Source organism: Microcebus murinus, chromosome 10 (assembly GCF_040939455.1).
Source record: "Microcebus murinus isolate Inina chromosome 10, M.murinus_Inina_mat1.0, whole genome shotgun sequence".
NCBI classification, from domain to species: domain Eukaryota; kingdom Metazoa; phylum Chordata; class Mammalia; order Primates; family Cheirogaleidae; genus Microcebus; species Microcebus murinus.
Window position 1 is genome coordinate 62,017,728 of NC_134113.1, and position 15,207 is coordinate 62,032,934.

The 15,207-nt window shown below is 46.7% G+C and overlaps 1 protein-coding gene across 1 annotated transcript; it reads right to left on the minus strand.

Moving 5' to 3' along the window:
- Window positions 1–116: 116 nt before the first annotated feature.
- Window positions 117–14,981, minus strand: DCTN2 (dynactin subunit 2). Its single transcript, XM_012777096.2, has 14 exons — window positions 14,796–14,981; window positions 13,859–13,927; window positions 4,852–4,948; window positions 4,598–4,659; window positions 4,179–4,277; window positions 3,739–3,899; window positions 3,402–3,549; window positions 2,704–2,769; window positions 2,449–2,487; window positions 2,214–2,291; window positions 2,049–2,120; window positions 1,721–1,823; window positions 1,516–1,607; window positions 117–572 (listed from the first exon to the last, which is right to left on the minus strand). Exons 1-14 carry the CDS (start codon window positions 14,829–14,831, stop codon window positions 486–488), a joined length of 1,209 nt encoding a protein of 402 aa, XP_012632550.1. The 5' UTR covers window positions 14,832–14,981; the 3' UTR covers window positions 117–485.
- Window positions 14,982–15,207: the final 226 nt, after the last annotated feature.

Sequence of the window (15,207 nt, forward strand, 5' to 3'; positions counted from 1 at the left end):
TTACAATTTAAATCTTTCTCATGTAGTAGAGAGTGGCTTAGACTGCCTATTATGCTATGAATGTCTGTCTGTGTCTCAGTGCTGCCTCTTCCCCAGGAAATATAGCAGAGGCCACACAGAGTACAACAGCATTTAATGGTCAGAAATAGTTGTACAGTATTACAGTCAGCCACAGAAGCTGTGTTGGAGGACAGGACCCAATCCTTCCCCACACCAGGCAAAGCAGTATTGGACATGAGCTGGCATGTGGCTGGACCCATGTCCTTATCCCTTGGGCCTGAGGGGAGAACACCATCTAATATCCCCCACTACCACTCTGTATGCATCAGGGGAGGGGTGTAAACCCCACATGCAAGAAGAACCCTTGCCCCCAGTGTCAAATGGGATGGGATGCGAGAATTATAATGAAGGGGAAACCCTATGTAAGCTGTTAAGAGAGTTCAGAGGGGTAGGGGTTACCCCTGTTCTCCAGTTCCCAAAGGTGCTCACTTTCCCAGCTTCTTCATCCGTTCGTCAATGCTGGCAAAGTTCCCTTCAACTGTGGCCAGGTTTTCACGCATGGTTGTCTGCACCTACAAAGTGGGAGAGAGGTTTTACTCTTTGTCTGGTACAACTGCTAACTTGGATGAGGACCTAAAGAAATTCTCTTGGGACAAAAAAGAAATGGAAGTGCCATTTATGGACCCCAGAACAGGAATGTTTATAGCAACAGTTTTCAAACTACCCCTGGAGTACCACGGACCTAGCTCAGGGTCTGCCAAGCAAGCAGGAATCTTGAAAATTCCCATCCTGCTTTCAACCAGAACAGTTCTTTTATGTTTTATGTAATGAGAGCCAAGTAAGATTTGGCTGAAATGAGAGTTTCACTGGTTCAAAATTTTAGCAAACTGCTCTAGAGGAAGAAGATACTATCCCAAGTCCTTTATATATACTTTCATTTATCTTGATGGTCCTGTGATGCTGATCTCTCAACTTTAATGCTCCCTCCAACACTAAGAACAGTGCCTCCAACAGAATTGAGGAGTTGCTATGTGCCAGGCTTTACTATAAGAAGTAAGGAACAAGGTAAGGCTCACTGTCCAGGGTCAGAAAGGAAATGGCTGAACCAGGTTGGGGGCTGGCTCCTGATTTCAAAACCCATATTCTTTCCAATCTGCTGTGTTCAGGAACATCTGGGTAAAGATAAGCGGAGACTACAGAGGAAAAGAGGTTTTTTAAGAAAAAACATGCCCACTAACTCTTAACAATTTGCCTATATTCTTTCACTTAATTCACATAACTCTAATGGAGGTATCATTTTCCAAATGAAAAGATGTAGGTATGTCGGTTAAATTAATTGCTATGAAGGCCTGTCAAAGGTCCCACAACCATTGAAAAACAGTCTATAGACTCAAACCACACCCCTGCCACAACAGCATGCTACAAAATGGGCTAAGGCAGAACCCTAGGAGAGAAAGCTGGAGAACCTAGTTTGCATGTGCTGGAGAAAGAGCAGATCAATAAAGAGGAACACACCTGGGTCAAGAGGGTGGCATTGTCCTTAAGGGAATTAGCAATCATCTGCTGAGTGGTATCCAAATGTGTCAAGAGCTGACCAAACTGCATGGCTATAAAAGAAGAAAGAAAGGTATGGTTAAGACTAGAATCCAAGACGAGAGAGGGGAACAAAAGTTGCCCACTTTTCAATTTCTCTTAGCACTGGTGGCAGCTGTTCTCCCACCTTGCTCATGCAGCTGCTTGATGGTAACAAGTCTCTGTACCAGCTCAGGAAGTGTGGAGGCGGTAGGGCTCCAGCGTTGTATAGTTTCATATAACTGGTGCACCTGAAGGGACATGACAGGGCCCAGAGGGGATGGCTGAGGCAATACTGACTGCTACTTCATTGCAGCAGGGAAAGAACTGGGTAGAGGGAAGCACTGCCCGTTCTCAGCTAAGAGCTTATGAAGACAGGAACCTGCAAAATCAGCGTGTTCTCATACTTTGATATTACTACTCATGAGAACCTGAGGGAATGGAAAGAGGTAAGAAGGGGAAGGTGTCTTCCTGACCTTGCTTTGTGTATCTGCATCCTCTACAGAGGCTTTATGCTTGGCAATCTCATTCACCTTTCCCAGGACACTCTGAAAGCACAGATTTTAAGGTTGACCATGAGCACATCCAGGGCTTCCAAAGTCCCAACCTGCCTATAATCCAATTTGCCCTCCAGTTAATACCTGTAGCCGAGCCTCCACTTGGTCCAAAACTGCAAGGTCCAAGGCGCTCACCTTTGCCTGCAACAGCTCTACAGTATCCTGAGAGTGGGAACAAGCATCACGAAGGGGTAGGAAGAAGCCTCCCATATTCCACTGGAGTTAATATATAGCTACAGACCCAAAAATCATTCTCAAAGCAAGCCCAATCCCAATATCCCCTCTGTAATCCAAACATTCCAGTACCTTCCAAACTTACCATAAGACAGGCTCCCTGTAGACCTGCAGAAAGGGGATTCTAGTGGGAAAGGGAGGGCAGAAATCAGCAGTCTTTATATCTCTATGTGATTACTACCTTCTCCCATCCTTCCTAGTTCTAGCTGGCAACCCACTGGCTGATCCCTGTAAACGAAACCCTTTCCTGACGCCTCCCAGGCTTATGTGGAACACTGTGGACGTTAGGGCTCAGGGTGCAGGATCCAAGGCTCAGACCTAGTACAGGAGAGCACCTGACCTGAGCATCCTGATCACAGCGTACAGTTGCCTCCAGCTCCGTCAGGCGCTTCTCAAGTTCTGCGACCTGGGGGAAGGAAGAAGGTGAGATTTGCCACCCGCCTCCCTGCTGCTACAGTGAGAGAAGTAAGATCCTGCTTGCCACTCCTCTCCACTCCCTGCTCCAAGGGACTTCTTGCCCTGGAACACATCCCTAGCCACAATCTTAAAATCCTAACTGAAGGCAGATGGGCAAAGGAAACACAGAGAATGAGACATAAGAGGAATCAGCCGGGCGTAATGGCTCACGCCTGTAATCCTAGTTCTCTGGGAGGCCGAGGTGGGAGGATCGCTCAAGGTCAAGAGTTCGAAACCAGCCTGAGCAAGAGTGAGACCCCATTTCTACTAAAAAAAAGAAAGAAATTAATTGGCCAACTAAAAATATATAGAAAAAATTAGGGATGGTGGCGCATGCCTGCAGTCCCAGCTACTCGGGAGGCTGAGGCAGGAGAATCACTTGAACCCAGGAGTTTGAGGTTGCTGTGAGCTAGGCTGATGCCACGGCACTCTAGCCAGGGCAACATAGTGAGACTCTGTCTCAAAAAAAAAAAGAGGAATCAGAAACTTCCCAGCATCCTCCTCCCAGGTCAGAGCCCTTGGAGGGAGGCAGGAAACTCTCTAGGGCCATCTCTCCCCAGCCAATACTATATACATACTTACTTTGGCAGCTTGAGAGAATCTGTCCTGCTCAGGCCGAGAATGTAGTTCATAAGTGACAAGGCTGCTATCTGGAGGGGTCCCAGTGGTGGTTTTCCCCCCTGAAACCCCTTTGCTGTTCTTTGTTGCTTCCAGCTGTAGCAGTAGGCGCCTAGGTCAGGAGACCAAGTAATATCATGACTTGAAGGATGAGGGCCAATCATTCTCTCTCACTGTTGCCCCACAGTCAGCATTAAGGAACAGCTAAGCCACCTGTCCCCTTAGCATCCCTGTCAGTAGCTGGCTGAGTCCCTCCACAACCCCAATCAACAATGATTTTCCAACAAAGTAGGACACCCACTTAGCCAGAGCTCCATCAGGGTCGGTAAGGTTGATTGCAGCATCTGGTCCCAGCAGCTTCTCCAGGTGGGAAGCAACCAGCTGCTGCTTCAGGGCTGCCAGCTGTTTAGCCAGCACCACAGGGGTCAGCTTCTCCTCAGTGGCTGACTCCTTCACTGTTGTCTGGTATGAAAAGAGGTAGACAAGAGTGCGGCAAGAATGAATCAAGAAATAAAATGTATCAAGACCCTTAATGGTAGTTGTGGCTGGAAGTCACTGGGATGGCTTTTAGCATAATAGACTGCCCGCCTATAGCATTGAATACAGATGCATGTGTATTCCTAAACTCTGGAAACTTTAGCCCCCTTATCCAGGAGCTTAGGGAAGCTTTCTCCTCCTATTAGAGGTCTTCCTCTGCTAAGTAAGTCACAGCAGAGATGGAAGAATAGAGTATATAGTCACCTTGATTTTCTCAACTTCAGTTGTCAGCTCTTGGACCTCATGCAGTAGTCGCTGGTACTTTTGCTGGGGTGTCTCCTTCACTCCCAGACCCTCTCCAAGCTAGAAAATAAGCAGAGGGTAACATCATACCTCCCATTACAGGGAGCCTCAACAATGTATCCAAACCCTGGGCCTAACTCATAAGGGTATCACATCTAACTCAGAATCCATAACACCAGAGTACAGAAGAACTGGAGCTAGCCAAAGGCCTAGGACACTCCCCAGAACAAACAGTAGGAGGCAGAACATCCTCAGCTGCATCCTGCTATGTTCCTCAGGATGCCCCCACCAGAGAAACTCAGAATCCCGATTGTATCCCTTGATCTCCCTCCTGAATGTCTGCTAGATAGGATCACCATATCATTCCCATCAACACAAACCATCTCATATTCTCCAGATTCGTATCCTGTCCTCTTGGTCTTTCCAATACGATCTGAGAAATCTGCCAAGAAAAGAAGATGGAACTGAGGGCCTATCTAGGGCTCACAGTCTCAGGTGACTGAAAGGCACCATGAGAGATCATCATAAGAGACCCTTTCCCCAGGGCAAAAGTCACTAAGACCTGAGGACAGGAGGCCACTTCTCATGCTTGTCCTCCAGGCTTCCCCCCACCCAACTTCCGGCCCAGTCTCACCAAGTCCCTTTGTCCCCACTCTCTTGTCTTTGAACTTGTCATAGGCAGCATTGGGATTGACAATGATGTGCTCCACACTTGTGCTCGTCAGTTCCTCCTGCAGGAAGAGGTAGTTTAGGCCAGCAGCAGACTCATTCTCATCCTGTAACTTCCTCTATCCCACAAAATCCCCAAACCATCAAGAAATTCGGCCCTACTTTTTCCAAGGGGAAAGAAAGGTGGCTCTACTCCAAGCTGCCAACCCAGGCTCAACCTAAGAAACTGAAGCTTCCTGGTAAATATGGAGCCTCAGTTGTATAAATATTAACACCCTGATTCAACTGGGAACAGAGGCAGCATAACCTCCCCACCCTCTCTGTACATAAGCCTCCCCATCTCCCCACCCCACCCCACCCCTCCCTGTTATCTGGCACACACCATGCACTCAAGGCAAGAAACCAACCTGACCTCTGTTAACCTCCCCCTCCCAAAAATAAATCTCCTTGCCCGCTGAACAAGTCCATTTTAAAGCTGACCTCCCATTCTTGCTGGAAGGAAAGAGGAGGGAAGGCAGATAATCAGGACACTAACTCTGAGTGTGAATATCAGGACTTTAAACCTACTGAAGGTAAGAGACCAACACAAAAGGCAGGTTGGCAGAGGGCCTGACCAGAAGCCTGGTTTCCAGGCTTCTCTTCCTGAGGCCAGGGAAGGCTTCTCTTCCTGAGGCCAGAGAAGTCATGGATAGGGAGAAGAGGCAAGGTCGTACTGGGTTATTTTTTAAGGGACATCTTACAAACAACAAACATAAGCAATATCTGCTTGCCAAGAGCACCCTTGGGCAAGGGTCACATGTAAGCCCTGAAATGGAGACAGCCCAGCATCTCTTCAAAGAGCAGCTGCAACACCTACTTTTGCTCCCTGACCCTTCTGCTATGCTTCAGGCACTGAAGCTCTTCCATAACCAGGGGACACAGTAGAGAGAGTGGAAGAGACTTCACCCTGGAAATTGAAGCAGAGAGGCTCTCTCCTTACTAAACATCTAGTTGCTATTCAGATTCCAATTAACTCCACTAAGCCTGGGCATTCCTGACTGCATGTCCTTCCTTCAACTGTCAGAAGCCTCATCAGGCTCCCAAGATAGTGCTGAAGGAAGGGGAAGGAAACCCAGGAGTCCTCTTCTGTTGGGGATGACATCTCCACCTTCTACAGGAGGAAGGCAAAATGAGTCTTCATTCCTAGGACAATGGTTCTCAACCATGACTACACATTAGAATCACTTAGAATTTTTTTTTTAAAGGGCCTAGGCCCATTTCTGTAGATTCTGATTTAACTATTCTGGGGTAGGGCCAGCTACCCAGGTGATTCCAGTCTGCAGCCAGGACTGAGAACCCCTCCTTATGTGGTATGTGGGGAGAGGCGTTGAGGGGAGAAATGGAGGGACAGCAAGAGAAAGAGCAGCAGACAGAAAGGAGTTCCTTCCTTCATCTCTGCTCTGCTATTAGTCAGAAAAGGAATCAGTGTGGGTGGCAGCTTTAAAAATAAGGGAGTAGAGGGGAAAGGAGAAAGTATCAACTTTGATATTTATCTCTTCTTCAGGGAATTGCTGGGCAGAGGGGCAAGAGCTAGAGCAAGGAAAAACAAAATGTTTTGTCCCATATGCAAGTGCCTGGGGAAAGAGACATTTGAGTCCCAAATGATTGTCTCCTTAACCTTCTCTGAAAATACACACTAGCCAAATAGCTGTGTGGTCTCTGGCCTCTATAAATGGGTTGAGAAGGACTAAGGCTCAGGCTAGACAACCATCTTCCCTAAATTCATACTCAGGAATATGCCACTTTTTCCTGTCAAAGCTTCCAATCAAGCCCAACGAGGTAGAAATCCATTTTTTTTCTTTTAAATTCTCTTAAAAAAGAGGAATGGGAGATATAACCTACAGACCAAGGAAAGAAGTTAATCACAGCTACCATTTGTTAAGCCACTATGCATATGAGAACCTACTTTCTTATTCATGTTCCTAAGTAGGGAAAGGAGTAAAAAGGAGTCAACACACAGAAGGTGAGTTTCAGAGGGTCTGGACAGTGCTTTCCCTTCACTATTCCCTACTGTAGGAAGCACGTCATGGGCCAGAAGGGCTGCCTGACGCTGACATCCTCTTGGAGCCTTTCTGAGGCTGTGGCCCCAGGAGACTTGGTGGGCAGCATACACTCTAGTCCTTCAGTGGCACCTACTCTGCCAGTGTCTCAAAGATCTGGGGTGAGGGTTGGAAGCAGCATCATTACAGTGACTTGTGAGATAGGAAAACGCTATCAGCTGGGTGTGGGACTGAACAGAGGAATGGAAAAGATTTAGTAGAGACAAAAGAATAGAGAAACAACTGCCCATCACAGCACACCCCGTTACAAAGCAGATGAAAGGTCAGGCTTCTTACCAGCTCCTTGTGGTTTCCCCAGAGGTGAGAAAGTCAAAAGAGTTAAAAGGAAAGGGAGTGGGGGAATGGGGATGAGGGAGGGGAAAAAAAAAAAGACAAAATTGTTATTAGCAAATTGTCACATGCACTACATGACAGTCTTCAAACACACTGCACCACAGAGCCCCAGGGGAGCCTAGCAAAATTTAGGGGGGGGGGTGGGCAAGAAACTTCAGCTGGAGTCACCACATACTCCAAGAGAAAGAGCATGAGACCCTTTCCTCTCTGGTGGTGAGGATGTCATGAAGCTTTGCCATTAATAGCAGCAATTTAAGATCATCTAAGAACTAGGAGTTAGATGTTACAAACTCGTGGCATGGGATAGGAAAGTGTGGAAGAGAACGCTGAGGTGGGAAGGAAGCCACAGAAATGACAGAACATGAGGCAGAGATTACAGAGATTCTGAGGACCTGTAGTTGATAGAAGGTCCACAATTCTCTAAGAAGGAGTTCCCCTTACTAGTTCATGGCCCAAGTCTTCCTGATTCTTGGTTTCTCTAGTTGTGAAAAATTAGATATTTGGATAGCAGAATCAGTTATAATGAGGGTGGTCTGATATGACCTTAGGTTAGGCGGAACGAAATGTGTTGGGTACAGATGATGAGTTTAAGGAAGGATGAAGTACCTAAGCGCAGCCCGGTTCTCATTTCCTGATGCCAGAGGAGAGGTAGAGCAAATCCTGGTCCCTCACGCAGCCTGGCGTGTTTACATGCACTTTGAGTGGTTGGTAACTCACCCTGCAGCTCTGAAGGGTCCAGAGTAATTCTGCCATGATGTGCTAGCACAAAGTCCAGAGGACACCAAGATTCACAGCTGCCAGCCCATGTGCAGACCATGTTTCTTCAACCCTTCACAAGATTCACAGGGGTTGGAGGGTGGATAAGGGGGAAGGGTGAGAGTATTTCAAAGAGGCCTTATTTGAGTATAAGGCTCCCACTTTCAGGCAAGACTGGTTTAGAACTGCCAGGGGAGGAAATCCAGTGCTATGCCCTGCCTTTCCAGAAGCTCTGCTGAAAGCTCAGATGGAAGTGTGGAGAGTCAAGGATGGTTATGTGAATATGCAAACCCATAGTAGGATGAAGGCAAGTGCTTTCTGACCCAAGATTTCAGCCTGATATACCTGACCCTCAATCTTTCTGTTCCCTGGCTGATGCCTTGGTCCACCCCAGGCAAGATTCCTCTTTCAGCCATGGTAGAGGTAGCTCTGGTCCTGTGGTCTAGGCTGCGATGTCTCTGTACAGAGTAGGCATAAGCACTCATGGGTGCACATGTCCGAAGACACAGAAGTACACACATTATACCTTTCTCTGACTTGTCCTACCCAACCTAAAACCAGCTTGGGAGAAACTCAAGGAGAGAGGACAATGGGCCATAAGTTCAAGTTCAAACCATGAGGAATGGGCGGAACAGGAACGACAAAAAATCAAAGAAAAGGAAAAGTGGTATATTAGTTTACAAATAGTATATACCACCTCCAAGTCTGTCCTATGGATTGACTGAGGGATGATGAGATTTTAGGTATAATTCCTGAAACCTGGAATAGTAACAGTCACCATGGAAACCTAGTATACCACAGCCACCTTGATTGGAAAATTTCAAGTGCCCTGATCCCAGGTACCAGCTTACTTGGTATGTGACTCCCAGTCACTTTCATTAATGGACTCCCAGAATTCCCCAGGGCTGTTTGGCTAAGTGGTTGTGCCTCAGAGGCAAGACTTCAAGTTCTAAATCAGACAGAGGAGGTGGCTACTGCTGCTCTCTGAGCCTATTCAGGCTCTATGCCAACACTGCAGCCAGGGGGACTTCAGAACCATGATGACAAGGAAGATGAACAGAGCTGTAGAATAAAACTGTCCAGGATGAACAACATAATGCTATTTTTAAAGGAGGGGTACAGAAACAGAAAGACTTACAAAAGCACAAATAACCCAAGTTATTATCTTAAAATTGCATATAACACCTCCTTCCCATCCCACTTACGTCTCTCTGAAGGCCTACCATAGGGGAATATTAAAAGGAGATTTTTTTCAGGGATAATACACATATAGCTAAGAAGTGAGGGCTTCAAAGTCATTCCATAAAAAACAATCTCTTAATTTCATCTTGGCCTGAGGAGGAGAAAGGCAACCACCTTCTAACTCCAGCCCTAAATGCCTCATGTATAAAAGCATTCATAGCCTCCATGTTTCTACCCCCTTTTCCACTGGACAGTTTTATTCTGCAGAACTCACAAGGGGAAAAGACAATGATTCATGGATCATAGTTGTGTTTCTAGCCCTTGATTAATGATCTTTAAACATAAGGCCAGCAGGCCCCTCAGTGACCCAGCTAGGGACTCATTGGAATTTAAAACGATTAGCTACAACAATAGCACAGTGGCAGAGCATCGCATGCGAGATGGCAGATGAAAAAAACATGCAGAGAAGAAGCATTGAATGGTCTTACTTGTGCAAACTAGTGTCCAGGCAAGGTGGTGAGGAGGGAGGATGGGGGAAGCATTAGGAAAAACTCAGGTAAGTTCAAGTGCGCCAACAGTCAATGAACACAATCAAGCATACTCTATGATATTCTAAACTATAATGAAGAGAGCCTACTGTTTTTCATTTCAGGAGTGTCCAGCAGTATCTATTTTTGGAGAAATGAAGCCTCTGCCAGGGCCCCCACTGAACTATGGCTAGGTCATTTTTTTCCCCTCTTACATGGCTTGGGGGTAGTTATGCCATAAAAAGAGAAATTAAATTCTGTTTCTAGTGAAGTTTTCTTAATTAACTTCCCTTGCTCCAGCAGTTCAAAAGCCATGAGCAGAATGCCTCATGGACCCAAGGCAGGCTATAGGCCCGGTGGGGGAGGAAATTCCACGTGGGAATTGCTTTCCTAACAAGACATCTTAAGAAAAGTCTCCAAACAAGCCACTGCCCCAATCAACCCAGGAGCATCTGAAATGCAAAGACATCTTCCCAGATTGAGGAGGAAAGGGCCAGACTGTGCAGTTTCCTGGCCCATTCCTGTTTTAGAATATTTTATTTCCTGCTAAAATTGTTTTAAAGAGATAGTAGAAATTAGGATCATCTGTAGTGAAATTTAAATCTTTTACTTTCCTCCCCTATCCTCCCCACCATAGGAATTGCAAAACTTTTATGTTTAATAAGTTAAACTACCAATTAAGATCTCTTTTTTTTCTTTTTCTTTTTAGTAGAGACAGGGTCTCACTCTTGCTCAGGCTGGTGTCGAACTCCTGAGCTCAAGTGATCCTCCTACCTCGGCCTCCTAGAGTGCTAGGATTATAGGCATGAGCCACTGCACCCAGCCAGCAATGAAGATCTTTAAGGGATATTAGAGGTCATTACTTCATTCAGAAACCCCATTTCTTCCACAGTGGAGAAATCAGGGGAAGGAGGTTAAAGGACAGTGAGGGTCAACATGACCTGACTATTCCTTTAAATAGAAATCTGCAGACCTCCAAAAGGTTCCACAAGAGGTCAGCCATATTGGTTGTCTTTAAGGAAGAGAACTGAGTGTGTGTGTGGGGGGGGGTGAGAGAGGGACTTTTCACTACCCAGCCTTGAATCTTTTGTTCCATATGCATACATTACCTATTTTAAAAACTAATTAAAGTTGAAAATAATCTGGAGACTAAGGCAGAGAATGCTGTTGCCAGGGGTTAAGAAGGTGACTGAAAAAAAAAATTAAAAAAAAAAAAGGTGACTGAAAACCTCATGGTTCAGTCACAAGAGAGGTGATATGCACTGTCACTTATGCAAGGTCTTGGGCAGGCAGGCAAGAAGAGAACAGGCTGCTAGTGAGATTGCAGGCCTCATGGACACATTTCTGGATTGTCTAAGCATACAACTCACTATTCCTCAAGTTGCATATTTACATCAGTATTAAGAGCAGTGGCAGAGCCATTACTCAGCTGACTTCTCGAAAGCTGCCCTCCTAAGGCCCATAGGGACATACAGGGGCCAGAGACATTAGCTGACATCAGGAAACATCTCAGCCTTGAGGACTCCTAAAGCAGCTGAAGGTCTCCCCACTCCATTCCTCCCTAGTGACCAAGAGTCACTTAGCTGAGCCGCAGGAGATGGGGGAAATTCGACTCCTCTTGTATTTGCCATCCAGCATCCCGGGCATCGCGCCACAGGAAACGAACACTCACAGTATCCTCTCCCATCAGCCACCCCACTAGATGCTATTAAAATAGGCTGCTCAGGCTCTGCAGAGATAAATGGCCAATCAGAGCTGCACATTCAGGTTCTTTCACACCTGGAATGGGTGTTATCTTCTTTTTATTAAGAGATATCCCAGTACTATAACTGTAATTTTCAGAAGGAAAATTACAATGTATTTTTGGTTTGGAAAGGGGACTGCTCAGATACTGCTTGTTTGTATCACAGTTACAGACAAAGAATAGAGTTCTATTCATTATCTTACCAGGAAGGCTTGGTATTTCATAGGCAGAGGCCTAGGCCTGACTTGAACAGTCTCTGAACTGTAGTAGAACAGTAAAGTTCTCAGCATACAGTCATCCCTCAGTATCTGCAGGGGATCGGTTCCAGGACCCTCAGATACCAAAATTTGTGGGTGGCTCAAGTCCCTTATATAAATGGGCAAAGTGTTTGCATATAAACCTACACATGTCCTCCTGTATACTTTAAACAACCTCTAGAACCCAGGGGCCTAAGTCATTAGCCCCAAACCTGTTTTGAGATATTTTAATTTTATTTAAAATACCTAGTACAATGTAACTGCTATGTAAATAGTTGCCATGCTGTGTTTTTAAAATTTGTATATTTTTAATTGTTGCATTGTTATTTTTCATTTTTAAAAAATATTTTCAATCCATAGTTGACTGAATCCATGAATTTGGAACCCAAGGATACAGAGAGCCAACTGTATACACTCCTACCGTGCAAAGACAGAGGCAGCTTCCTACTAAGATGCATCCTGGAGTGACAGGTGCACACCCAGGTCCTTGGGCAACAGTATCATCTGCATTATGTCCAAGATACTCAAGCTTGGGGGACAGATTGACATGCCAGCAAGTACAGAAGCCACAAGGAACACACCACTTAGAGGGGGGACAGGGAAGTTGTTTCCCACAATGTAAGAACCACTTCCACATAGGGGAATCAAATATGGAATAAGTGAGTACGCCAAGCCATACGTTATAAGCCAGCAACCAGCATTTCCCAGAACTAACCATCCCCACAGACACAGCCACAGGACTTACAAACACGCTCACTGCAATGACTCTTTAGTCACACCTTTACTGAGATCCCAGCCCAGCTCTCTTTGGAAATAACAGAACCTAAAACACATCCTATAAAACATGCTAATAGATGTTTGTCCCCCTTGGCACTTACATAATGTTTTTACTATGTTGATTTCCATTCACTCAGTTTTGGCTTTTTTCTTCCATATGTTTCCTATATGTATCTTTGTTTTTTTGTTTTTTTGAGATGGAGTCTCGCTTTGTTGCCCTGACTAGAGTGAGTGCTGTGGCATCAGCCTTGCTCACAACAACCTCAAACTCCTGGGCTCAAGAGATCCTCCTGCCTCAGCCTCCCGAGTAGCTGGGACTACAGGCATGCACCACCATGCCCAGCTAACATTTTCTATATATATCTTAGTTGGCCGATTAATTTGTTTCTATTTATAGTAGAGACGGGGTGTCACTCTTGCTCAGGCTGGTTTCGAACTCCTGACCTCCAGCAATCCTCCCGCCTCAGCCTCCCAGAGTGCTAGGATTACAGGCGTGAGCCCAGCCCCTATATGTATCTTAATTCCCCCATTAGTCTGGGGCTTCTTGAGGGGAGGGACATTTCTTCCTATTCATTGCACAAAAATCAACATAGAATGAACACATTCAATAAACAGTGCTAAGTGTTTCCTCTCATAGTTAAAATGTGCCCACAGCTAATTTATCCCTCCTCAGAGTTCTTGGATCTGAAGGTGCTACCACAGCCTCTCCTCTGCTGATAGAAAGATTTATGTTCTTCCTCAAATTTGTTTTGCTCTGACTAGGTCCCTTATCTTTCTAAAACCTCCAAGTCATTTTTTATTCCTTGCCCAGTGAATACTGAAGATTCACATAAAAAAGTATTTCTCCATACTTCAAAGTCTAGTTCTTGGTAGCAACTAATGAACATGTATTGAGTGAAGTACTTTATGAAATAGGTTAGCCTTCCTAACTTCAAGGAGTTTAATATAGGTGCTCACCTTTCATTAATTCATTGCCATGGATTAGAACCCAGAGGCCTCAGTCATTAGCCTCAAACCTGTTTTGGGATATTACAATTTTATTTAAAAAGCCCAAGGATCAGAGCTTTGCAAACAGGTCTTATAAGTTGTAATTCTACTGACTTGATTCTCCTTCCTGACACTGCTCGCTGGTTGCTGCAAGCCCAGCAAGGCCTTTGCAAGCTCCACAACCTACATACCACCCAGGCTGGGGTTGGCATACCCGCTTATTGCTGTGGCTCGCCAAAGAAAGGGAAGGGCCTGTCTGGGAAGGAGAGGTCAGAGTCCAGAGGAGTTCTGTGGCAGCACATAGTCTTACCGCATCAAACTCTGCTTGATCATCCTCAGGTAGGTCGCTGGTTTCATAAACATCTGGCTCATTTCTGGCCTGCGGGTATAAGCAGTGACCACCCCACCTCACTACCCAGCATCCAGCACCCCTTATCCCACTCCATTTGAACAAGCTAATGGTGAAGGCAGGCTGTGATGCCAGGACTCTGTCCTTTCTCCTCCACCTGCTGTGTGAACAGCATGTCAGTTCGCATGTAACAGTGGGGACAACTGGGACTTGATGGTAAATGGTGTTAAGTGATAACAAAGATGTTATCCTGAATCTGGAGGGGGGAGGGTCCTTGGCAATCACCAAGTCAGAAGTAGGTGAGAGCTATCCTCAAATTAGGCCTTGTATACCACTACCCTGCCACAAGGGTGACTCAGGACCTTGGTATCCGAGGTCCTGTGCCCCAACCCCCACCCGGAGAATGCAGGCAGGGCAGCACAAAAGGATGGTACACGGCGGGGAGCATGGGGCCAGGACATAGGTTCCCTGACGAACAGAGTTTCCCATCTGGCACAAGAAGGGTTCTACCACGGTAACCTCTTCCTTGGCAGGATGAAGGCCATCACTAAGTGGCCAGGTGTGTGTGTCTGGGGGATAGGGATGGGGGATCTTATGGGGAGATTTGGGGTGGCACGGAGGCGTTGACACGGATGATATAAACACTAGGGTACAGTGGTAAGCACCCAGAGACGATTTCTGGGCCGAAAAACCGGCGACTGCCAGAATAGAGGCCTTGTGCGCCGTCCGACTGCCTGGCCCAGTCGCGTCAGAAGAGTACGGAAGGTGCTGCGGCCGGTCGGAGAGCGAGCGGCGGGAGACCATAGGGCAGAGGAGGGGTCGCGGGGTGGTTTCTGTTGGGGGCTCTTGGGAGGTCGGGGGCGCGGTCCTGGGGAGCCGAGGCCGGCCCTGTACTCACAATGCCGGGAAGGTCGGCGTATTTAGGGTCCGCCATGGCGGCGGCGAGGCAGGGCTGGGGGAACCGGGGCCTCGGTGGAGCCGGGGCCGGTATTCGGGTAGGGGAGAGGCTGGGTTCAGGTCCCCGGCTAAGGCGGCGGCAAAGGGAGCGGCAGAGTAGCAGAAAGTCTCGCGACACGAGGAGCACAGCAGAAGGGTAAAGCAAAAGTCGCGAGAACAGCCCGCTGCCACACCCCCTGGAAAGGCCGGGATTGGCGAGAACGAGGCCAGGGAACGATGTAATGGCATGGGGACGCCGCTTAGGATTGTGGGATATGTAGTCTCGGTCTACTAGGTCATGGGCGGAAAACTAAAATACCGCACCTTGGGGAGCTGTTTCATACAACTTATTTTCTTTTATTTTTACACCAAGT